The sequence below is a fragment of the Oncorhynchus gorbuscha genome, linkage group LG16 (assembly GCF_021184085.1).
Source record: "Oncorhynchus gorbuscha isolate QuinsamMale2020 ecotype Even-year linkage group LG16, OgorEven_v1.0, whole genome shotgun sequence".
In the NCBI taxonomy this organism is placed as follows: Eukaryota; Metazoa; Chordata; class Actinopteri; order Salmoniformes; family Salmonidae; genus Oncorhynchus; species Oncorhynchus gorbuscha.
The window spans coordinates 98,262,887-98,288,540 of NC_060188.1; the positions used below are offsets into that span (position 1 = coordinate 98,262,887).

General features: G+C 46.6%; 2 protein-coding genes across 2 annotated transcripts in view; both read right to left on the reverse strand.

Annotated features, from left to right (window-relative positions):
* Positions 1–654: 654 nt before the first annotated feature.
* Positions 655–4,290, reverse strand: LOC123999503. The gene is made up of 2 exons (XM_046305363.1): positions 1,069–4,290; positions 655–1,035 (listed from the first exon to the last, which is right to left on the reverse strand). The coding sequence occupies exons 1-2, from the start codon at positions 1,662–1,664 to the stop codon at positions 669–671; spliced, it is 963 nt and encodes a 320-aa protein (XP_046161319.1). The 5' UTR covers positions 1,665–4,290; the 3' UTR covers positions 655–668.
* An 11,611-nt stretch (positions 4,291–15,901) lies between these two features.
* LOC123999870 (interleukin-11 receptor subunit alpha-like) overlaps positions 15,902–25,654 on the reverse strand; it is a 119,272-nt gene continuing 109,519 nt past the window's right edge. Inside the window, exons 10-13 of the mRNA XM_046305878.1 lie at positions 20,874–20,925; positions 20,783–20,824; positions 20,420–20,499; positions 15,902–16,701 (exon numbers count right to left, since the gene is read on the reverse strand). Coding sequence (XP_046161834.1) covers positions 20,421–20,499; positions 20,783–20,824; positions 20,874–20,925 — 173 coding nt within the window. The 3' untranslated portion in view covers positions 15,902–16,701; position 20,420. The remainder of the gene's footprint in view (positions 16,702–20,419; positions 20,500–20,782; positions 20,825–20,873; positions 20,926–25,654) is intronic.

Genomic DNA, 25,654 nt, shown 5'->3' on the forward strand with positions numbered 1-25,654 from the left:
GGACCAAAACTGAAAATCTCCCTCCTTTTCGAGATGAGGCAGAGATGATCAGCTCCAGAAGAATCTGTCAGCCTGTTTCTGGTAAGACGTTAAGAGCATTGTGATGAAACAGACTTGAAGCTTCTCTTCAAACAAACAATCGACTTCTTACCTTTACAGATAATGACATTATCCAACCAGACTGAATACCACCCCACCACCCCACCACAGGACCATGTGGACAACACCAGTAGACCACCCCACCACAGGACCATGTGGACAACACCAGTAGACCACCCCACCACAGGACCATGTGGACAACACCAGTAGACCACCCCACCACCCCACCACAGGACCATGTGAACAACACCAGTAGACTACCCCACCACCCACCACAGGACCATGTGGACAACACCAGTAGACCACCCCACCACCCCACCACAGGACCATGTGGACAACACCAGTAGACCACCCCACCACAGGACCATGTGGACAACACCAGTAGACCACCCCACCACCCACCACAGGACCATGTGGACAACACCAGTAGACCACCCCACCACCCCACCACAGGACCATGTGGACAACACCAGTAGACCACCCCACCACCCCACCACAGGACCATGTGGACAACACCAGTAGACCACCCCACCACCCCACCACAGGACCATGTGAACAACACCAGTAGACTACCCCACCACCCACCACAGGACCATGTGGACAACACCAGTAGACCACCCCACCACCCCACCACAGGACCATGTGGACAACACCAGTAGACCACCCCACCACAGGACCATGTGGACAACACCAGTAGACCACCCCACCACAGGACCATGTGGACAACACCAGTAGACCACCCCACCACCCACCACAGGACCATGTGGACAACACCAGTAGACCACCCCACCACCCCACCACAGGACCATGTGGACAACACCAGTAGACCACCCCACCACAGGACCATGTGGACAACACCAGTAGACCACCCCACCACAGGACCATGTGGACAACACCAGTAGACCACCCCACCACAGGACCATGTGGACAACACCAGTAGACTACCCCACCACCCCACCACAGGACCATGTAGACCACCCCACCACAGGACCATGTGGACAACACCAGTAGACTACCCCACCACCCCACCACAGGACCATGTGAACAACACCAGTAGACCACCCCACCACCCCACCACAGGACCATGTGGACAACACCAGTAGACCACCCCACCACCCCACCACAGGACCATGTGGACAACACCAGTAGACCACCCCACCACAGGACCATGTGGACAACACCAGTAGACTACCCCACCACCCCACCACAGGACCATGTGAACAACACCAGTAGACCACCCCACCACAGGACCATGTGGACAACACCAGTAGACCACCCACCACAGGACCATGTGGACAACACCAGTAGACCACCCCACCACAGGACCATGTGGACAACACCAGTAGACCACCCCACCACAGGACCATGTGGACAACACCAGTAGACCACCCCACCACCCCACCACAGGACCATGTGGACAACACCAGTAGACCACCCCACCACAGGACCATGTGGACAACACCAGTAGACCACCCCACCACAGGACCATGTGGACAACACCAGTAGACCACCCCACCACAGGACCATGTGGACAACACCAGTAGACCACCCCACCACAGGACCATGTGGACAACACCAGTAGACTACCCCACCACAGGACCATGTGGACAACACCAGTAGACTACCCACCACAGGACCATGTGGACAACACCAGTAGACCACCCCACCACAGGACCATGTGGACAACACCAGTAGACCACCCCACCACAGGACCATGTGGACAACACCAGTAGACCACCCCACCCCACCAGGACCATGTGGACAACACCAGTAGACCACCCCACCACAGGACCATGTGGACAACACCAGTAGACCACCCCACCACAGGACCATGTGGACAACACCAGTAGACTACCCCACCACCCCACCACAGGACCATGTGGACAACACCAGTAGACTACCCACCACAGGACCATGTGGACAACACCAGTAGACCACCCCACCACAGGACCATGTGGACAACACCAGTAGACTACCCCACCACCCCACCACAGGACCATGTGGACAACACCAGTAGACTACCCACCACAGGACCATGTGAACAACACCAGTAGACCACCCCACCACAGGACCATGTGGACAACACCAGTAGACCACCCCACCACAGGACCATGTGGACAACACCAGTAGACCACCCCACCACAGGACCATGTGGACAACACCAGTAGACCACCCCACCACCCACCACAGGACCATGTGGACAACACCAGTAGACCACCCCACCACAGGACCATGTGGACAACACCAGTAGACCACCCCACCACCCCACCACAGGACCATGTGGACAACACCAGTAGACTACCCCACCACAGGACCATGTGGACAACACCAGTAGACTACACCACATCACAACAACCCTAACCATCACAACAACCCTAACCATCACAACAACCCTAACCATCACAACAACCCTAACTCTCTTCAACCTGGTCCCTACAGTACTGTCAGGTAAAAACACCATTGTCAACCATGTGTCCGACCATCACATCTCACTGTGTGACGGTCGGAGAGAACATTTAATCAGACAGGCACGCAGAGAGATGTAATCCATGTTGCTCTGGTGGAGGAGACAACATGGCCGTCGTCAGTGTCTATTGAATATCTTTCCTGAGCATCTCTGGTTAAAATGACATCCCAGGTGACTGTCAGACAAATCAGTCTGTCAGAGTCTCAATGCTACTATAGTCTGATGGGATATCTTGTGGATAACTTTTCCTGACTCTACTTGAAGTCTGACAGCTGTAGGATTCAGTATGTTATGGGAACTGAATGGTGACAGCTGTAGGATTCAGTATGTTATGGAAACTGAATGGTGACAGCTGTAGGATTCAGTATGTTATGGAAACTGAATGGTGACAGCTGTAGGATTCAGTATGTTATGGAAACTGAATGGTGACAGCTGTAGGATTCAGTATGTTATGGGAACTGAATGGTGACAGCTGTAGGATTCAGTATGTTATGGAAACTGAATGGTGACAGCTGTAGGATTCAGTATGTTATGGAAACTGAATGGTGACAGCTGTAGGATTCAGTATGTTATGGAAACTGAATGGTGACAGCTGTAGGATTCAGTATGTTATGGAAACTGAATGGTGACAGCTGTAGGATTCAGTATGTTATGGAAACGGTGGATGACTTCTAAAGGACATCTAGGGGGTGACTCATGACTCATGTAAAAGTTGCCATTTTCTATATGCATAGCAAGGCTTTGGCACAGATAACACAATGTATTGTTAGAGGTAGGGCAAACATTATCCATCACAAACACATCTTTAAGTCTGAAGTTCAATTCGCCTGGATTTGAAATATTGCTATTAAATCAGGGTTTGAATTTTAAAAATCATACATTGCTTATGTTCACTTTGATTATCAATGAGACAATCACTTTCCGTCGATCATTATCTCAGAAAACAGAAAACAAAATATGATGAGTTACTATGAATCATGAAAACAACATGATCGTGTGTTTAACAGGACATGTTTCCCACATGGCACCCTAATCTCTATTAGAGGACACTACTGTTGACCAGAGCTGCATGGGCCTGGTCAAAACTAGAGCACTACGGGAACAGGGTGCCATTTGGGGCGAATATACAGACTGGGAAATATGTACATACTGTATTTGAGCTTCATATCATTGACTGGGGAATGGTGCATAGATAACAGTTTTAGCTAAAGATCTGCATAGATAACAGTTTAGCTAAAGATCTCAACAACAAAACAAGACATAATATATAGGAACTATTTCATTCTGTTGGTTAATATAATATAGAATACAGCATACACCAAGCTTCAATAGGATCCATGCATAGGTAATAGCTTGAGAGAACATTACAGTTGTGAAATCATCTCAGAAAGGAAGTTTGAGCAAAGGCACGTTGTGTTTCCCATGACGACACAGCGATGTGAAGAACCAACCAATAACATCACTGTCATTTAGAGCAGAATAACACTGTGGGATGTTGGGAAATGGGAGGGACGAGAACTGATGTCATGCTGGTTGTATCTGAAGTGTTTAAATCCCTCTCTTAATGGGTGACGGTGAGAGGGTAACCATATTATTAATCTGTCTTGGCCATGGGGGGGGGTCATGAACTGTAAAGGTTGTCAGGGCTGGGGCTTTGTAGATGTCTTGGCCATGGGGGGGGTCATGAACTGTAAAGGTTGTCAGGGCTGGGACTCTGTAGAGTCTAGTCTGGTCTGGTGGAGTCTAGTGGTCTAGTCTGGTGGAGTCTAGTCTGGTGGAGTCTAGTCTAGTCTGGTGGAGTCTAGACTAGTCTAGTCTGGTGGAGTCTAGACTAGTCTAGTCTGGTGGAGTCTAGACTAGTCTAGTCTGGTGGAGTCTAGTCTGGTGGAGTCTAGTCTAGTCTGGTGGAGTCTCTAGTCTGGTGGAGTCTAGTCTAGTCTGGTGGAGTCTAGACTAGTCTAGTCTGGTGGAGTCTAGACTAGTCTAGTCTGGTGGAGTCTAGTCTGGTGGAGTCTAGTCTGGTGGAGTCTAGTCTGGTGGAGTCTAGTCTGGTGGAGTCTAGTCTGGTGGAGTCTAGTCTGGTGGAGTCTAGTCTCTAGTCTGGTGGAGTCTAGTCTAGTCTGGTGGAGTCTAGTCTAGTCTAGTCTGGTGGAGTCTAGTCTAGTCTGGTGGAGTCTAGTCTGGTGGAGTCTAGACTAGTCTGGTGGAGTCTAGTCTAGTCTAGTCTGGTGGAGTCTAGTCTCTAGTCTCTAGTCTAGTCTAGTCTGGTGGTCTAGTCTAGTCTAGTCTAGTCTGGTGGAGTCTAGTCTAGTCTGGTGGAGTCTAGTCTAGTCTAGTCTGGTGGAGTCTAGTCTAGTCTAGTCTGGTGGAGTCTAGTCTAGTCTAGTCTGGTGGAGTCTAGACTAGTCTAGTCTGGTGGAGTCTAGACTAGTCTAGTCTGGTGGAGTCTAGACTAGTCTAGTCTGGTGGAGTCTAGTCTGGGTGGAGTCTAGTCTAGTCTAGTCTGGTGGGAGTCTAGGTGGAGTCTAGTCTAGTCTGGTGGAGTCTAGACTAGTCTAGTCTGGTGGAGTCTAGTCTAGTCTAGTCTGGTGGAGTCTGGTGGAGTCTAGTCTGGTGGAGTCTAGTCTGGTGGAGTCTAGTCTAGTCTAGTCTGGTGGAGTCTAGTCTAGTCTGGTGGAGTCTAGTCTAGTCTGGTGGAGTCTAGTCTAGTCTGGTGGAGTCTAGTCTAGTCTGGTGGAGTCTAGTCTAGTCTGGTGGAGTCTGGTGGAGTCTACTCTAGTCTGGTGGAGTCTAGTCTACTCTAGTCTGGTGGAGTCTAGTCTACTCTAGTCTGGTGGAGTCTAGTCTAGTCTGGTGGAGTCTAGTCTAGTCTGTCTGGTGGAGTCTAGTCTAGTCTGGTGGAGTCTAGTCTAGTCTGGTGGAGTCTAGTCTAGTCTGGTGGTCTGGTGGAGTCTAGTCTGGTGGAGTCTAGTCTGTCTGGGTGGAGTCTAGTCTGTCTGGTGGAGTCTAGTCTGGTGGAGTCTAGTCTAGTCTGGTGGAGTCTAGTCTACTCTAGTCTGGTGGAGTCTAGTCTACTCTAGTCTGGTGGAGTCTAGTCTACTCTAGTCTGGTGGAGTCTAGTCTGGTCTGGTGGAGTCTAGTCTAGTCTGGTGGAGTCTAGTCTAGTCTAGTCTGTCTGGTGGAGTCTAGTCTAGTCTGGTGGAGTCTGGTCTAGTCTAGGTGGAGTCTAGTCTAGTCTGGTGGAGTCTAGTCTGGTGGAGTCTAGTCTGGTGGAGTCTAGTCTAGTCTGGTGGAGTCTAGTCTAGTCTGGTGGAGTCTAGTCTAGTCTGGTGGAGTCTAGTCTAGTCTGGTGGAGTCTAGTCTAGTCTGGTGGAGTCTAGTCTAGTCTGGTGGAGTCTAGTCTAGTCTGGTGGAGTCTGGTGGAGTCTAGTCTAGTCTGGTGGAGTCTAGTCTACTCTAGTCTGGTGGAGTCTAGTCTACTCTAGTCTGGTGGAGTCTAGTCTAGTCTGGTGGAGTCTAGTCTAGTCTGGTGGAGTCTAGTCTGGTGGAGTCTAGTCTCTAGTCTGGTGGAGTCTAGTCTAGTCTAGTCTGGTGGAGTCTAGTCTAGTCTAGTCTGGTGGAGTCTAGTCTAGTCTGGTGGAGTCTAGTCTAGTCTGGTGGAGTCTAGTCTAGTCTAGTCTGGTGGAGTCTAGTCTAGTCTGGTGGAGTCTGGTGGAGTCTACTCTAGTCTGGTGGAGTCTAGTCTACTCTAGTCTGGTGGAGTCTAGTCTGGTGGAGTCTAGTCTAGTCTGGTGGAGTCTAATCTACTCTAGTCTGGTGGAGTCTAGTCTACTCTAGTCTGGTGGAGTCTAGTCTACTCTAGTCTGGTGGAGTCTAGTCTAGTCTAGTCTGGTGGAGTCTAGTCTAGTCTGGTGGAGTCTAGTCTAGTCTGGTGGAGTCTAGTCTAGTCTGGTGGAGTCTAGTCTACTCTAGTCTGGTGGAGTCTAGTCTAGTCTGGTGGAGTCTAGTCTAGTCTGGTGGAGTCTAGTCTAGTCTAGTCTGGTGGAGTCTAGTCTAGTCTGGTGGAGTCTGTTGGAGTCTAGTCTACTCTAGTCTGGTGGAGTCTAGTCTACTCTAGTCTGGTGGAGTCTAGTCTACTCTAGTCTGGTGGAGTCTAGTCTAGTCTGGTGGAGTCTAGTCTAGTCTAGTCTGGTGGAGTCTAGTCTAGTCTGGTGGAGTCTAGTCTACTCTAGTCTGGTGGAGTCTAGTCTACTCTAGTCTGGTGGAGTCTGGTGGAGTCTAGTCTACTCTAGTCTGGTGGAGTCTAGTCTGGTGGAGTCTACTCTAGTCTGGTGGAGTCTAGTCTACTCTAGTCTGGTGGAGTCTAGTCTACTCTAGTCTGGTGGAGTCTAGTCTAGTCTAGTCTGGTGGAGTCTAGTCTAGTCTAGTCTGGTGGAGTCTAGTCTAGTCTAGTCTGGTGGAGTCTAGTCTAGTCTAGTCTAGTCTGGTGGAGTCTAGTCTACTCTAGTCCGGTGGACTCTAGTCTACTCTAGTCCGGTGGAGTCTAGTCTACTCTAGTCTGGTGGAGTCTAGTCTACTCTAGTCTGGTGGAGTCTAGTCTGGTGGAGTCTAGTCTGGTGGAGTCTAGTCTACTCTAGTCTGGTGAGTCTAGTCTGGTGGAGTCTAGTCTGGTGGAGTCTAGTCTACTCTAGTCTGGTGGAGTCTAGTCTACTCTAGTCTGGTGGAGTCTAGTCTACTCTAGTCTGGTGAAGTCTAGTCTACTCTAGTCTGGTGGAGTCTAGTCTAGTCTGGTGGAGTCTACTCTAGTCTGGTGGAGTCTAGTCTACTCTAGTCTGGTGAGTCTAGTCTAGTCTGGGTCTAGTCTACTCTAGTCTGGTGGAGTCTAGTCTAGTCTGGTGGAGTCTAGTCTAGTCTGGTGGAGTCTAGTCTAGTCTGGTCTGGTGGAGTCTAGTCTAGTCTGGTGGAGTCTAGTCTAGTCTGGTGGAGTCTAGTCTAGTCTGGTGGAGTCTAGTCTAGTCTGGTGGAGTCTAGTCTAGTCTAGTCTGGTGGAGTCTAGTCTAGTCTAGTCTGGTGGTCTAGTCTAGTCTGGTGGAGTCTAGTCTGGTGGAGTCTAGTCTAGTCTGGTGGAGTCTAGTCTAGTCTAGTCTGGTGGAGTCTAGTCTAGTCTAGTCTGGTGGAGTCTAGTCTAGTCTGGTGGAGTCTAGTCTCCTCTAGTCTGGTGGAGTCTAGTCTAGTCTGGTGGAGTCTAGTCTACTCTAGTCTGGTAGAGTCTAGTCTGGTGGAGTCTAGTCTGGTGGAGTCTGGTAGTCTAGTCTCCTCTAGTCTGGTGGAGTCTAGTCTAGTCTCTCTAGTCTGGTGGAGTCTAGTCTAGTCCTCTCTGGTGGAGTCTAGTCTAGTCTGGTGGAGTCTAGTCTAGTCTGGTGTCTAGTCTAGTCTAGTCTGGTGGAGTCTAGTCTCTAGTCTGGTGGAGTCTAGTCTAGTCTAGTCTAGTCTAGTCTGGTGGAGTCTAGTCTAGTCTAGTCTGGTGGAGTCTAGTCTAGTCTGGTGGAGTCTAGTCTACTCTAGTCTGGTGGAGTCTAGTCTACTCTAGTCTGGTGGAGTCTAGTCTAGTCTGGTGGAGTCTAGTCTAGTCTGGTGGAGTCTAGTCTCCTCTAGTCTGGTGGAGTCTAGTCTACTCTAGTCTGGTGGAGTCTAGTCTAGTCTAGTCTGGTGGAGTCTAGTCTCCTCTAGTCTGGTGGAGTCTAGTCTCCTCTAGTCTGGTGGAGTCTAGTCTCCTCTAGTCTGGTGGAGTCTAGTCTCCTCTAGTCTGGCAGAGTCTAGTCTGGTGGAGTCTGTCTAGAGTCTAGTCTAGTCTCTAGTCTGGTAGAGTCTAGTCTAGTCTGGTGGAGTCTAGTCTAGTCTGGTGGAGTCTAGTCTACTCTAGTCTGGTGAGTCTAGTCTAGTCTAGTCTGGTGGAGTCTAGTCTAGTCTGGTGGAGTCTAGTCTAGTCTAGTCTGGTGGAGTCTAGTCTAGTCTAGTCTGGTGGAGTCTAGTCTCCTCTAGTCTGGTGGAGTCTAGTCTAGTCTAGTCTGGTGGAGTCTAGTCTCCTCTAGTCTGGTAGAGTCTAGTCTCCTCTAGTCTGGTGGAGTCTAGTCTCCTCTAGTCTGGTGGAGTCTAGTCTAGTCTGGTGGAGTCTAGTCTCTAGTCTGGTGGAGTCTAGTCTAGTCTGGTGAGTCTAGTCTCCTCTAGTCTGGTGAGTCTAGTCTCTGGTGGAGTCTAGTCTAGTCTGGTGGAGTCTAGTCTCCTCTAGTCTGGTGGAGTCTAGTCTAGTCTAGTCTGGTGGAGTCTAGTCTCTCTAGTCTGGTGGAGTCTAGTCTCTAGTCTGGTGGAGTCTAGTCTGGTCTGGTGGAGTAGTCTAGTCTCCTCTAGTCTGGTGGAGTCTAGTCTAGTCTGGTAGAGTCTAGTCTCCTCTAGTCTGGTGGAGTCTAGTCTAGTCTGGTGGAGTCTAGTCTCCTCTAGTCTGGTGGAGTCTAGTCTAGTCTGGTGGAGTCTAGTCTACTCTAGTCTGGTAGAGTCTAGTCTCCTCTAGTCTGGTAGAGTCTCCTCTAGTCTGGTCTCCTCTAGTCTGGTGGAGTCTAGTCTAGTCTCCTCTAGTCTGGTGGAGTCTAGTCTCCTCTAGTCTGGTGGAGTCTAGTCTAGTCTGGTGGAGTCTAGTCTCCTCTAGTCTGGTAGAGTCTAGTCTAGTCTGGTGGAGTCTAGTCTCCTCTAGTCTGGTGGAGTCTAGTCTCCTCTAGTCTGGTGGAGTCTAGTCTCCTCTAGTCTGGTGGAGTCTAGTCTCCTCTAGTCTGGTGGAGTCTAGTCTCCTCTAGTCTGGTGGAGTCTAGTCTCCTCTAGTCTGGTGGAGTCTAGTCTAGTCTGGTGGAGTCTAGTCTAGTCTGGTGGAGTCTAGTCTCCTCTAGTCTGGTGGAGTCTAGTCTAGTCTAGTCTGGTGGAGTCTAGTCTAGTCTGGTGGAGTCTAGTCTAGTCTAGTCTGGTGGAGTCTAGTCTAGTCTAGTCTGGTAGAGTCTAGTCTAGTCTAGTCTGGTGGAGTCTAGTCTAGTCTGGTGGAGTCTAGTCTCCTCTAGTCTGGTAGAGTCTAGTCTCCTCTAGTCTGGTGAGTCTAGTCTAGTCTAGTCTGGTGGAGTCTAGTCTAGTCTGGTGGAGTCTAGTCTAGTCTAGTCTGGTGGAGTCTAGTCTACTCTAGTCTGGTAGAGTCTAGTCTCCTCTAGTCTGGTAGAGTCTAGTCTCCTCTAGTCTGGTGGAGTCTAGTCTCCTCTAGTCTGGTGGAGTCTAGTCTCCTCTAGTCTGGTGAGTCTAGTCTAGTCTGGTAGAGTCTAGTCTAGTCTGGTAGAGTCTAGTCTAGTCTGGTGGAGTCTAGTCTAGTCTGGTGGAGTCTAGTCTAGTCTGGTGGAGTCTAGTCTAGTCTAGTCTGGTAGAGTCTAGTCTAGTCTGGTAGAGTCTAGTCTAGTCTGGTGGAGTCTAGTCTAGTCTGGTGGAGTCTAGTCTAGTCTAGTCTGGTGGAGTCTAGTCTCCTCTAGTCTGGTAGAGTCTAGTCTAGTCTGGTGGAGTCTAGTCTAGTCTGGTGGAGTCTAGTCTAGTCTGGTGGAGTCTAGTCTCCTCTAGTCTGGTAGAGTCTAGTCTAGTCTGGTGGAGTCTAGTCTAGTCTAGTCTGGTCTGGAGTCTAGTCTAGTCTGGTAGAGTCTAGTCTAGTCTGGTGAGTCTAGTCTCCTCTAGTCTGGTGGAGTCTAGTCTAGTCTGGTGGAGTCTCTCTCTAGTCTGGTAGAGTCTAGTCTAGTCTGGTGGAGTCTCTCTCTAGTCTGGTGGAGTCTAGTCTAGTCTGGTAGAGTCTAGTCTCCTCTAGTCTGGTAGAGTCTAGTCTAGTCTGGTCTGGAGTCTAGTCTAGTCTAGTCTGGTGGAGTCTAGTCTAGTCTGGTAGAGTCTAGTCTAGTCTGGTAGAGTCTAGTCTAGTCTAGTCTGGTGGAGTCTAGTCTCCTCTAGTCTGGTAGAGTCTAGTCTAGTCTGGTGGTCTAGTCTAGTCTAGTCTGTCTAGTCTGGTGGAGTCTAGTCTAGTCTAGTCTGGTGGAGTCTAGTCTCTCTAGTCTGGTGGAGTCTAGTCTAGTCTAGTCTGGTAGAGTCTAGTCTACTCTAGTCTGGTGGAGTCTAGTCTAGTCTGGTGGAGTCTAGTCTACTCTAGTCTGGTAGAGTCTAGTCTAGTCTGGTGGAGTCTAGTCTACTCTAGTCTGGTAGAGTCTAGTCTACTCTAGTCTGGTAGAGTCTAGTCTAGTCTGGTCTGGAGTCTAGTCTCCTCTAGTCTGGTGGAGTCTAGTCTAGTCTGGTGGAGTCTAGTCTAGTCTAGTCTGGTAGAGTCTAGTCTACTCTAGTCTGGTAGAGTCTAGTCTAGTCTAGTCTGGTGGAGTCTGGTGAGTCTAGTCTAGTCTGGTGGAGTCTAGTCTAGTCTAGTCTGGTAGAGTCTAGTCTCTAGTCTGGTGGAGTCTAGTCTCCTCTAGTCTGGTAGAGTCTAGTCTAGTCTGGTGGTCTAGTCTCTCTAGTCTGGTGAGTCTAGTCTAGTCTGGTGGAGTCTCCTCTAGTCTGGTAGAGTCTAGTCTAGTCTGGTGGAGTCTAGTCTCCTCTAGTCTGGTGGAGTCTAGTCTCCTCTAGTCTGGTGGAGTCTCCTCTAGTCTGGTAGAGTCTAGTCTAGTCTGGTAGAGTCTAGTCTACTCTAGTCTGGTGGAGTCTAGTCTCCTCTAGTCTGGTAGAGTCTAGTCTAGTCTGGTGGAGTCTAGTCTACTCTAGTCTGGTAGAGTCTAGTCTACTCTAGTCTGGTAGAGTCTAGTCTCCTCTAGTCTGGTAGAGTCTCCTCTAGTCTGGTAGAGTCTCCTCTAGTCTGGTAGAGTCTCCTCTAGTCTGGTAGAGTCTAGTCTAGTCTGGTGGAGTCTAGTCTCCTCTAGTCTGGTAGAGTCTAGTCTAGTCTGGTGGAGTCTAGTCTCCTCTAGTCTGGTGGAGTCTAGTCTCCTCTAGTCTGGTGGAGTCTAGTCTCCTCTAGTCTGGTGGAGTCTAGTCTCCTCTAGTCTGGTGGAGTCTAGTCTCCTCTAGTCTGGTAGAGTCTAGTCTAGTCTGGTGGAGTCTAGTCTCCTCTAGTCTGGTAGAGTCTAGTCTAGTCTGGTGGAGTCTAGTCTAGTCTGGTGGAGTCTAGTCTCCTCTAGTCTGGTAGAGTCTAGTCTAGTCTGGTGGAGTCTAGTCTCCTCTAGTCTGGTAGAGTCTAGTCTAGTCTGGTGGAGTCTAGTCTCCTCTAGTCTGGTAGAGTCTAGTCTAGTCTGGTGGAGTCTAGTCTCCTCTAGTCTGGTAGAGTCTAGTCTAGTCTGGTGGAGTCTAGTCTCCTCTAGTCTGGTGGAGTCTAGTCTCCTCTAGTCTGGTGGAGTCTCCTCTAGTCTGGTAGAGTCTAGTCTAGTCTGGTAGAGTCTAGTCTCCTCTAGTCTGGTGGAGTCTAGTCTCCTCTAGTCTGGTGGAGTCTAGTCTCCTCTAGTCTGGTAGAGTCTAGTCTAGTCTGGTGGAGTCTAGTCTCCTCTAGTCTGGTGGAGTCTAGTCTCCTCTAGTCTGGTAGAGTCTCCTCTAGTCTGGTAGAGTCTAGTCTAGTCTGGTAGAGTCTAGTCTCCTCTAGTCTGGTGGAGTCTAGTCTCCTCTAGTCTGGTAGAGTCTAGTCTAGTCTGGTGGAGTCTAGTCTAGTCTGGTAGAGTCTAGTCTCCTCTAGTCTGGTAGAGTCTCCTCTAGTCTGGTAGAGTCTCCTCTAGTCTGGTAGAGTCTAGTCTCCTCTAGTCTGGTGGAGTCTAGTCTCCTCTAGTCTGGTAGAGTCTAGTCTAGTCTGGTGGAGTCTAGTCTCCTCTAGTCTGGTAGAGTCTAGTCTAGTCTGGTGGAGTCTAGTCTCCTCTAGTCTGGTGGAGTCTAGTCTCCTCTAGTCTGGTGGAGTCTAGTCTCCTCTAGTCTGGTGGAGTCTAGTCTCCTCTAGTCTGGTGGAGTCTAGTCTCCTCTAGTCTGGTGGAGTCTAGTCTAGTCTGGTGGAGTCTAGTCTCCTCTAGTCTGGTGGAGTCTAGTCTAGTCTAGTCTGGTGGAGTCTAGTCTAGTCTGGTGGAGTCTAGTCTAGTCTAGTCTGGTAGAGTCTAGTCTAGTCTGGTAGAGTCTAGTCTAGTCTAGTCTGGTGGAGTCTAGTCTAGTCTGGTGGAGTCTAGTCTCCTCTAGTCTGGTAGAGTCTAGTCTAGTCTGGTAGAGTCTAGTCTAGTCTGGTGGAGTCTAGTCTAGTCTGGTGGAGTCTAGTCTAGTCTAGTCTGGTGGAGTCTAGTCTAGTCTAGTCTGGTAGAGTCTAGTCTAGTCTGGTAGAGTCTAGTCTAGTCTAGTCTGGTGGAGTCTAGTCTAGTCTGGTGGAGTCTAGTCTCCTCTAGTCTGGTAGAGTCTAGTCTAGTCTGGTAGAGTCTAGTCTAGTCTGGTAGAGTCTAGTCTAGTCTGGTGGAGTCTAGTCTAGTCTGGTGGAGTCTAGTCTAGTCTGGTAGAGTCTAGTCTAGTCTAGTCTGGTAGAGTCTAGTCTAGTCTGGTAGAGTCTAGTCTAGTCTGGTGGAGTCTAGTCTAGTCTGGTGGAGTCTAGTCTAGTCTAGTCTGGTGGAGTCTAGACTAGTCTAGTCTGGTAGAGTCTAGTCTAGTCTGGTGGAGTCTAGTCTAGTCTGGTGGAGTCTAGTCTAGTCTGGTGGAGTCTAGACTAGTCTAGTCTGGTAGAGTCTAGTCTAGTCTGGTGGAGTCTAGACTAGTCTAGTCTGGTAGAGTCTAGTCTAGTCTGGTAGAGTCTAGTCTAGTCTGGTGGAGTCTCCTCTAGTCTGGTAGAGTCTAGTCTAGTCTGGTGGAGTCTCCTCTAGTCTGGTAGAGTCTAGTCTAGTCTGGTGGAGTCTCCTCTAGTCTAGTAGAGTCTAGTCTAGTCTGGTAGAGTCTAGTCTAGTCTGGTAGAGTCTAGTCTAGTCTGGTAGAGTCTAGTCTAGTCTGGTAGAGTCTAGTCTAGTCTGGTAGAGTCTAGTCTAGTCTGGTAGAGTCTAGTCTAGTCTAGTCTGGTGGAGTCTAGTCTCCTCTAGTCTGGTAGAGTCTAGTCTAGTCTGGTAGAGTCTAGTCTAGTCTGGTGGAGTCTAGTCTAGTCTGGTGGAGTCTAGTCTAGTCTGGTGGAGTCTAGTCTAGTCTAGTCTGGTAGAGTCTAGTCTAGTCTAGTCTGGTGGAGTCTAGTCTAGTCTGGTGGAGTCTAGTCTCCTCTAGTCTGGTAGAGTCTAGTCTAGTCTGGTGGAGTCTAGTCTAGTCTAGTCTGGTAGAGTCTAGTCTAGTCTGGTAGAGTCTAGTCTAGTCTGGTGGAGTCTAGTCTAGTCTGGTGGAGTCTAGTCTAGTCTGGTGGAGTCTAGTCTAGTCTAGTCTGGTAGAGTCTAGTCTAGTCTGGTAGAGTCTAGTCTAGTCTAGTCTGGTGGAGTCTAGTCTAGTCTGGTGGAGTCTAGTCTAGTCTGGTGGAGTCTAGTCTAGTCTGGTGGAGTCTAGTCTCCTCTAGTCTGGTAGAGTCTAGTCTAGTCTGGTGGAGTCTAGTCTAGTCTAGTCTGGTAGAGTCTAGTCTAGTCTGGTAGAGTCTAGTCTAGTCTGGTGGAGTCTAGTCTAGTCTGGTGGAGTCTAGTCTAGTCTGGTAGAGTCTAGTCTAGTCTGGTAGAGTCTAGTCCAGTCTAGTCTGGTGGAGTCTAGTCTAGTCTGGTGGAGTCTAGTCTCCTCTAGTCTGGTAGAGTCTAGTCTAGTCTGGTGGAGTCTAGTCTAGTCTGGTGGAGTCTAGTCTAGTCTGGTAGAGTCTAGTCTAGTCTGGTGGAGTCTAGTCTAGTCTGGTGGAGTCTAGTCTAGTCTGGTGGAGTCTAGTCTAGTCTGGTGGAGTCTAGTCTAGTCTAGTCTGGTGGAGTCTAGACTAGTCTAGTCTGGTAGAGTCTAGTCTAGTCTGGTAGAGTCTAGTCTAGTCTGGTGGAGTCTAGTCTAGTCTGGTGGAGTCTAGTCTAGTCTAGTCTGGTGGAGTCTAGACTAGTCTAGTCTGGTAGAGTCTAGTCTAGTCTGGTGGAGTCTAGACTAGTCTAGTCTGGTAGAGTCTAGTCTAGTCTGGTAGAGTCTAGTCTAGTCTGGTAGAGTCTAGTCTAGTCTGGTGGAGTCTCCTCTAGTCTGGTAGAGTCTAGTCTAGTCTGGTGGAGTCTCCTCTAGTCTAGTAGAGTCTAGTCTAGTCTGGTAGAGTCTAGTCTAGTCTGGTGGAGTCTACTCTAGTCTAGTCTGGTAGAGTCTAGTCTAGTCTAGTCTAGTGGAGTCTACTCTAGTCTAGTCTAGTCTAGTCTACTCTAGTCTGGTGGAGTCTAGTCTAGTCTGGTGGAGTCTAGTCTAGTCTGGTGGAGTCTAGTCTGGTGGAGTCTAGTCTAGTCTAGTCTGGTAGAGTCTCCTCTAGTCTGGTAGAGTCTAGTCTAGTCTGGTGGAGTCTAGTCTAGTCTGGTGGAGTCTAGTCTAGTCTGGTGGAGTCTAGTCTAGTCTGGTGGAGTCTAGTCTAGTCTGGTGGAGTCTAGTCTGGTGGAGTCTAGTCTAGTCTGGTAGAGTCTCCTCTAGTCTGGTAGAGTCTAGTCTAGTCTGGTGTAGTCTAGTCTAGTCTAGTCTAGTCTAGTCTAGTCTGGTCTAGTCTGGTAGAGTCTAGTCTAGTCTAGTCTGGTGGAGTCTCCTCTAGTCTCCTCTAGTCTAGTCTAGTCTGGTAGAGTCTCCTCTAGTCTCCTCTAGTCTAGTCTAGTCTGGTAGAGTCTAGTCTAGTCTAGTCTGGTAGAGTCTAGTCTAGTCTAGTCTGGTAGAGTCTCCTCTAGTCTGGTAGAGTCTAGTCTAGTCTCCTCTAGTCTGGTGGAGTCTAGTCTAGTCTGGTGGAGTCTAGTCTAGTCTGGTGGAGTCTAGTCTAGTCTGGTGGAGTCTAGTCTAGTCTAGTCTAGTCTCCTCTAGTCTGGTAGAGTCTCCTCTAGTCTGGTAGAGTCTCCTCTAGTCTGGTAGAGTCTCCTCTAGTCTGGTAGAGTCTCCTCTAGTCTGGTAGAGTCTAGTCTAGTCTCCTCTAGTCTGGTGGAGTCTAGTCTAGTCTGGTGGAGTCTAGTCTAGTCTGGTGGAGTCTAGTCTAGTCTGGTGGAGTCTAGTCTAGTCTGGTGGAGTCTAGTCTAGTCTGGTGGAGTCTAGTCTAGTCTAGTCTCCTCTAGTCTGGTAGAGTCTCCTCTAGTCTGATAGAGTCTCCTCTAGTCTGGTAGAGTCTCCTCTAGTCTGGTAGAGTCTCCTCTAGTCTGGTAGAGTCTCCTCTAGTCTCCTCTAGTCTGGTAGAGTCTAGTCTAAAAAATCTATTTTGTTAGATCAGATTGTTGAATGTGTTCCAGTCTGGTCAATAAAACATCTTTGTTCCATTGACTCATTTAACGCAACTATGCAGATATACAGGAAGTTATGACGTCATCCAGACACTGCTAGTGATTGGCCAGCATGGATATGGCCGAACTCTGTTCCCTCCTTTTCATCCAATGACCAATAGCAGCAGCCTTGTTTGCAGTCCGTTCCTTCTCCTCTGAATTGCAGTCTCTATTCTGCAGAATGCCAATCTATCTATACCCTCTTCATAAACAGTCTAAAACAGTTTATAATGCCAATCGGTCTATACAATAATGCCCTGTGATGCTTCTTACAGTTGAAATGAATGAAGGACCATGAGATCATCAGGTACACAGAAAGGAAAATTACGTGAAAGGTAGAGACCAGGACCTTGTTCGGTCAGTAAGGTTCTGGGGAGGAGGACAGGTGTGTTGTTAGTTGGTGCTCCATACTGTACAGTACGTAGTGTTGAGCCTCATAGCCAATCAGATGATGTTAAACTCCAGTGGGAGGAGTCAGTCATTGGTTGCAACATGTCTGTTCGTTGGCAGGCAGCGATCAGGCACGGCACACGTCCCAGATGGCTTGCGGGTAGCATGGTGGATTGTGGGTCGTGTTGTGTGGATGCTGCACCCATCTGTTGGGGGTGTGGCCTGGTGGAGACAAGAGGCCCTATAAGGGCTGAGAGGAGGGGCCAACCTAGGCTGAGAAGAGGAGGGAGGAGGTTAGATAGGAGGAGAGAAGGGGGAAGGAAGCGGACAGACAGACAGACCCTGCATAATGACAGAGCTGGCTGATGGATATAGAGAAGGAAGACAGACAGACAGACAGACAGACGGACAGACAGACAGACGGAGACAGACAGACAGACAGACAGACAGGACGGACGGACGGACGGACGGACGGACGGACGGACAATACGAGCCTACAATACGAGGCTACAATACAAGGCTACAATACGAGGCCACAAAAGCTGTCTTCACACCAACTCGTAGAGATCACAGATGGGTTCAGTAGTACTGTGGGTGGATGAGAGTTGGGGTTAGTCAAATCACATCTTGTCACATGTTTCATAAACAACAGGTATAGACTAACAGTGAAATGTTTACTTAAGGTCCCTTCCCAACAACACAGAGAGAAATAAAATAGAGAGATAATAGAAAAGTTTAAAAAGTAATAATAAATACCCAATGAGTAACAAAAAGGGAAGAGGAACTAACTATAATATATGAAGAGTTGTTTTTTACTACAAACCTAACTATAATATATGAAGAGTTGTTTTTTACTACAAACCTAACTATAATATATGAAGAGGAGTTGTTTTTTACTACAACCCTAACTATAATATATGTCTCTCTGTCTGTCTGTCTTCTCTATATTCATCACCCGGCCTCTGTCATTATGCAGGGCCTGTCTGTCAGAGAAAGGCATTATTACATGTGATTTATGTGTTGTTCCTCTCTTCCCTTCTCTCTCCTCCTCTTCCCTTCTCTCTCCTCCTCTTCCCTTCTCTCTCCTCCTCTTCCCTTCTCTCTCCTCCTCTTCCCTTCTCTCTCCTCCAATTCCCTTCTCTCTCCTCCAATTCCCTTCTCTCTCCTCCTCTTCCCTTCTCTCTCCTGCAATTCCCTTCTCTCTCCTGCAATTCCCTTCTCTCTCCTCCTCTTCCCTTCTCTCTCCTCCTCTTCCCTTCTCTCTCCTCCTCTTCCCTTCTCTCTCCTCCTCTTCCCTTCTCTCCCCTCTTCTTCCTTCTCTCTCCTCTTCTTCCTTCTCTCTCCTCCAATTCCCTTCTCTCTCCTCCTCTTCCCTTCTCTCTCCTCCTCTTCCCTTCTCTCTCCTCCTCTTCCTTCTCTCTCCTCCAATTCCCTTCTCTCTCCTCTTCTTCCTTCTCTCTCCTCCTCTTCCCTTCTCTCTCCTCCAATTCCCTTCTCTCTCCTCCAATTCCCTTCTCTCTCCTCCTCTTCCCTTCTCTCTCCTCGATGTGCAGGGGTACGAGGTAATTGAGGTATTGATAGTCTAGGTGGTTAACTATTCAACTAACTATTTAACAGTCTTATGGCTTGGGGGTAGAAGCTGTTCAGGGTCCTGTTGGTTCCAGACTTGGTACATCGGTAGCGCTTTCTGTGCTGTAGCAGAGAGAATCGTTTATGGGGGCTGGAGTCTTTGATAACTTTTAGTGCCTTCCTCTGACACCGCCTGGTACAGAGGACCTGGATGGCAGGGAACTCAGCCCCAGTGATGTAGCCAGTCAAGATGCTCTCAATGGTGCAGCAGTATAACGTTTTGAGGATCTGAGGGCCCAGGCCAAATTTTTTCAGGCTCCTGAGGAGGAAGAGGTGTTGTTGTGACCTCTTCATGACTGTGTTGGTGCGTGTGAACCGTGATAGATCCTTTTTGATGTGGACTTGAAGCTCTCAACCCCACTACAGCCCCGTCGATGTGAATGGGGGCATGCTCGGCCCTCCGTTTTCTATAGTCCACGATCAGCTCCTTTGTCTTGCTGACACTGCCAGGTGTCTGACCTCCTCCCTATAGACTCATTGTCATCTGTGATCAGGCCTACAACCGCCGCGTGGTCAGGCCTACAACCGCCGCGTGGTCAGGCCTACAACCGCCGCGTGGTCAGGCCTACAACCGCCGCGTGGTCAGGCCTACAACCGCCGCGTGATCAGGCCTACAACCGCCGCGTGATCAGGCCTACAACCGCCGCGTGGTCAGGCCTACAACCGCCGCGCGGTCAGGCCTACAACCGCCGCGTCGTCAGCAAACTTAAAGATGGTGTTGGAGTCGGTGTGCGGCCACACATTGTGGATGTACAGGGAGTTTGGAGGGGACTAAACACGCACCCCTGAAGGACCCCCGTGTTGAAGGTCAGTGTGGCAGATGCTTTGTTACCTACCCTTACCACCTGGGGGCGGCCCTTCAGGAAGTCCAGGATCCAGTTGCAGAGGGAGGTGTTTAGTCCAAGGGTCCTTAGCTTCGTGATGAGCTTTGAGGTCACTATGGTGTTGGACGCTGAGCTGTAAATAATGATTAGTATTCTCACGTAGGGATATTCCTTTTGTCCAGGTGGGAAAGGGCAGTGTGGAGTGCAATAAAGATTGTCATCTGTGGATCTGTTAGGGCGGTATGGAAATTGGAGTGGGTCTAGTGTGTTTGGGATGATGGTGTTGATATGAGCCATTACCAGCCTTTCAAAGCACCTCATGGCTACAGACGTGAGTGCATTTAGGCAGGTTAAATTGGTGTTCTTGGGCACAGGGACTATGGTAGTCTGCTTGAAACATGTTGGTATTACAGACTGGATCAGTGAGAGGTTGAAAATATCAGTGAAAACACCTGCCAGTTGATCAGCACATGCCCGGAGCAACCGTCCTGCTAATCGGTCTGGCCCTGCGGCCTTGTGAATGTTGACCTGTTTAAAGGTCTTTCTCATGTCGGCTACAGAGAGCGTGATCACACAGTCGTCTGGAACAGCTGTTGCTCTCATGCATGGTTCAATGTTCCTTGCCTTGAAGTAAGCGTAGAAGGCATTTAGCTCATCTGGTAGGCTCACATCACTGGGCAGCTCGTGGCTGGGTTTCCCTTTGTAGTCTGTAATAGTTTTCACATCTGAGGAGCGTCAGAGCCTGTGTAGTAGGATTCAATCTTAGTCCTGTATTGATGCTTTGCCTGTTTGGTGGTTTGTCGGAGGGCATAGCAGTATTTATTATAAGCGTCCGGATTAGTGTAACAGCTCCTTGAAAGCGGCCTATAGCTCAGTGAGGATGTTGCCTGTAATCCATGGCTTCTGGTTGGGATATGTACGTACAGTCACTGTGGGGACGACGTCATTAATGCACATATACTCCCCAATGCCATCAGATGAATCCCGTATTCCTGTCTGTTGTAGCGAAACAGTCCTGTAGCATCTGTTTCATTGGACTGCTTCGTATTGAACACGTCACTGCTACCTCCTGTTTGAGTTTTTACTTGTTAGCGGGAATCAGGAGGATGGAGTTATGGTCAGATTTGCCAAATGGAGGGTCGAGGGAGAGCATTGTATGTGTCTCTGTGTGTGGACTACTGGTGATCTAGTGGTATGGCTTGATTCAACCATATTACATGGTAAATGTGCAGTGGTTGGTTGAAATTGCGAGCACTCTTTTTAGAGGTTAGAGGTCAGTGATAAGGGTTAGAGGTCAGTGATAAGGGTTATAGGTTAGAGGTCAGTGATAAGGATGATAGGTTAGAGTTCAGTAATAAGGGTTAGAGGTCAGTGTTAAGGGTTAGAGTTTAGAGGTCAGTGATAAGGTTTATAGGTTAGAGGTCAGTGATAAGGATGATAGGTTAGAGTTCAGTAATAAGGGTTAGAGGTCAGTGTTAAGGGTTAGAGTTTAGAGGTCAGTGATAAGGTTTAGAGGTTAGAGGTCAAGGCTTGCTCACTTTAGATTGGCATGGACTTCATCTTCACCATTGAGGTTAGTTCCTGTTTTGTCACATTGTCCCGCCTCCGTTGCCTCACCCTATATTGAAAACAAAATAAGATTAATATTTACATGTGAATAAATGTTTAAATTCACTTGCTATAGAAACTGTGTATTACAGTGTGTGTGATTTAGACTAGGATAACAGGTATAAGGATCTTATTATATGAGATATGAGACACCAGGACCAGATAAATGGTATATTATCTCACCACATGAGGACCGATAGAGAGGACACCAGGACCAGATAAATGGTATATTATCTCACCACATGAGGACCGATAGAGGACATAAGGACCAGATAAATGGTATATTATCTCACCACATGAGGACCGATAGAGAGGACACCAGGACCAGATAAATGGTATATTATCTCACCACAAGAGGACCGATAGAGAGGACATAAGGATGATACCAGATAAATGGCCAGTAGAATCAGCAGACTGCCACCATCATCCTCTGAGGCTAGAGAGGACAGAAGAGAGAAAACCTAGAATACATTCTGTTCTTATCAGACACACATGAGGACGTACAATGTTCTGTGTTTTGGATTTGTTTTTCATTATTATTTTTTGTATATTATTTTCTTAAGCGATTTCAGATTTACAAATGAAATGTATTTTCATTACAAATGATTACTAGAACAGTTAGATCTGTGGTTGAAAAATAATGACTGAAGTACAGTACCAGACAAAGGTTTTGGAAAAGCATTCCAGGTGAAGCTGTTTGAGAGAATGCAAAGAGGACCTGTCATCAAGGCAAAGGGTGACTACTTTGAAGAATCTCAGATTTAAAATATATTTTGATTTGTTAAAACCTTTTTTGGTTACTACATGATTCCATATGTGATAGTTTTGATGTCTTCACTAGTATTCTACAATGTAGAAAATAGTAAAAATAAAGAAAAACTATGGAATGATAAAACTGTTGATGGTTCTGTATAGAGATACCGGTGTATAGAGAGAGACTGGTGGATAGAGAGACTGACCATAGAGAGACTGATGTATATAGAGAGACTGATGTATAGAGAGACTGATGTATATAGAGATGATGTATATAGAGACTGATGTATAGAGAGACTGATGTATAGAGAGACTGATGTATAGAGAGACTGATGTATAGAGAGAGACTGATGTATATATAGAGACTGGTGTTTAGAGAGAGACTGATGTATAGAGAGAGACTGGTGTATATAGAGACTGATGTTTAGAGAGAGACTGATGTTTAGAGAGAGACTGGTGTATAGAGAGAGACTGGTGTATAGAGAGACTGACACCATAGAGAGACTGATGTATAGAGAGAGACTGGTGTATAGAGAGACATGTATATAGATACTGATGTATATAGAGACTGATGTATAGAGAGACAGATGTATATAGAGAGACTGATGTATATAGAGACTGATGTATATCCTCTGATAGAGAGACTGATGTATATAGAGAGAGACTGATGATAGAGAGAGACTGATGTATAGAGAGAGACTGATGTATAGAGAGAGACTGATGTATAGAGAGACTGATGTATATAGAGACTGATGTTAGAGAGACTGATGTATATATAGAGAGACTGATGTATAGAGAGACTGATGTTAGAGAGACTGGTGTATAGAGAGACTGGTGTATAGAGAGACTTGTATATAGAGAGACTGATGTATAGAGAGAGACTGGTGTATATAGAGAGACTGGTGTATATAGAGAGACTGATGTATATAGATACTGATGTATATAGAGAGACTGGTGTATAGAGAGAGACTGGTGATATAGAAGACTGATGTATATAGATACTGATGTATATAGAGAGACTGATGTATATAGATACTGATGTATATAGAGAGACTGGTGTATAGAGAGACTGGTGTATATAGAGAGACTGATGTATATAGATACTGATGTATATAGAGAGACTGGTGAGAGAGACTGATGTTTAGAGAGAGACTGGTGTATAGAGAGACTGGTGTATAGAGAGAGACTGGTGTATAGAGAGAGACTGGTGTATAGAGAGACTGATGTATATAGATACTGATGTATATAGAGAGACTGATGTATATAGAGACTGATGTATATAGAGACTGATGTATAGAGACTGATGTATAGAGAGAGACTGATGTATATAGAGACTGATGGATAGAGAGAGACTGATGTATAGAGAGAGACTGATGTATATATAGAGACTGATGTATAGAGAGAGACTGATGTATATAGAGACTGATGGATATATAGAGACTGATGTATATATAGAGACTGATGGATATATAGAGACTGATGGATATATAGAGACTGATGTATATATAGAGACTGATGTATATAGAGAGAGACTGATGTATAGAGAGAGACTGGTATATAGAGAGAGACTGGTGTTTAGAGAGAGACTGATGTATATATAGAGACTGATGTATAGAGAGAGACTGATGTATAGAGAGAGACTGATGTATAGAGAGAGACTGATGTATAGAAGAGACTGATGTATGGAGAGAGACTGGTGTATAGAAAGAGACTGATGTATAGAGAGAGACTGATGTATAGAGAGACTGGTGTATATAGAGAGACTGGTGTATAGAGAGAGACTGATGTATAGAGAGACTGATGTATAGAGAGAGACTGATGTATAGAGAGAGACTGGTGTATAGAGAGAGACTGATGTATGGAGAGAGACTGATGTATGGAGAGAGACTGATGTATAGAGAGACTGGTATATAGAGAGAGACTGATGTATAGAGAGAGACTGATGTATAGAGAGACTGGTGTATATAGAGGACTGGTGTATAGAGAGACTGATGTATAGAGAGACTGATGTATAGGAGAGACTGATGTATATAGAGACTGATGTATAGAGACTGGTGTATAGAGAGAGACTGATGTATGGAGAGAGACTGATGTATAGAGAGACTGATGTATAGAGAGACTGATGTATAGAGAGACTGATGTATATAGAGACTGATGTATATAGAGAGACTGATTTATATAGAGAGACTGATGTATAGAGAGACTGGTGTATATAGAGAGACTGGTGTATAGAGAGAGACTGATGTATAGAGAGAGACTGATGTATGGAGAGAGACTGATGTATGGAGAGAGACTGGTGTATATAGAGAGACTGATGTATAGAGAGAGACTGATGTATAGAGAGAGACTGATGTATATAGAGACTGATGTATATAGAGAGACTGATGTATAGAGAGACTGATGTATAGAGAGAGACTGGTGTATAGAGAGAGACTGATGTATAGAGAGAGACTGATGTATAGAGAGACTGATGTATAGAGAGAGACTGATGTATATAGAGAGACTGATGTATATAGAGAGACTGATGTATAGAGAGACTGGTGTATATAGAGAGACTGATGTATATAGAGACTGATGGATAGAGAGAGACTGATGTATATAGAGACTGATGGATATATAGAGACTGATGTATATAGAGACTGATGGATATATAGAGACTGATGGATATATAGAGACTGATGTATATAGAGACTGATGTATATAGAGAGAGACTGATGTATAGAGAGAGACTGGTATATAGAGAGAGACTGGTGTTTAGAGAGAGACTGATGTATATATAGAGACTGATGTATAGAGAGAGACTGATGTATAGAGAGACTGATGTATAGAGAGAGACTGATGTATAGAGAGAGACTGATGTATAGAGAGAGACTGATGTATGGAGAGAGACTGGTGTATAGAGAGAGACTGATGTATAGAGAGAGACTGATGTATAGAGAGACTGGTGTATATAGAGAGACTGATGTATATAGAGAGACTGATGTATAGAGAGACTGATGTATAGAGAGAGACTGATGTATAGAGAGAGACTGGTGTATAGAGAGAGACTGGTGTATAGAGAGAGACTGATGTATAGAGAGAGACTGATGTATGGAGAGAGACTGATGTATAGAGAGACTGGTATATAGAGAGACTGATGTATAGAGAGAGACTGATGTATAGAGAGACTGGTGTATATAGAGAGACTGGTGTATATAGAGAGACTGATGTATAGAGAGACTGATGTATGGAGAGACTGATGTATATATAGAGACTGATGTATAGAGAGACTGGTGTATAGAGACTGATGTATGGAGAGAGACTGATGTATAGAGAGACTGATGTATAGAGAGACTGATGTATAGAGAGACTGATGTATATAGAGACTGATGTATATAGAGAGACTGATTTATATAGAGAGACTGATGTATAGAGAGACTGGTGTATATAGAGAGACTGGTGTATAGAGAGACTGATGTATAGAGAGAGACTGATGTATAGAGAGACTGATGTATGGAGAGAGACTGGTGTATATAGAGAGACTGATGTATAGAGAGAGACTGATGTATAGAGAGAGACTGATGTATATAGAGACTGATGTATATAGAGAGACTGATGTATAGAGAGACTGATGTATAGAGAGAGACTGGTGTATAGAGAGAGACTGATGTATAGAGAGAGACTGATGTATGGAGAGAGACTGGTGTATATAGAGAGACTGATGTATAGAGAGAGACTGATGTATAGAGAGAGACTGATGTATATAGAGACTGATGTATATAGAGAGACTGATGTATAGAGAGACTGATGTATAGAGAGAGACTGGTGTATAGAGAGAGACTGATGTATAGAGAGAGACTGATGTATAGAGAGAGACTGATGTATAGAGAGAGACTGATGTATATAGAGAGACTGATGTATATAGAGAGACTGATGTATAGAGAGACTGGTGTATATAGAGAGAGACTGATGTATATAGAGACTGATGGATAGAGAGAGACTGATGTATATAGAGACTGATGGATATATAGAGACTGATGTATATATAGAGACTGATGGATATATAGAGACTGATGGATATATAGAGACTGATGTATATATAGAGACTGATGTATATAGAGAGAGACTGATGTATAGAGAGAGACTGGTATATAGAGAGAGACTGGTGTTTAGAGAGAGACTGATGTATATATAGAGACTGATGTATAGAGAGAGACTGATGTATAGAGAGAGACTGATGTATAGAGAGAGACTGATGTATAGAGAGAGACTGATGTATGGAGAGAGACTGGTGTATAGAGAGAGACTGATGTATAGAGAGACTGATGTATAGAGAGACTGGTGTATATAGAGAGACTGGTGTATATAGAGAGACTGATGTATAGAGAGACTGATGTATAGAGAGAGACTGATGTATAGAGAGAGACTGGTGT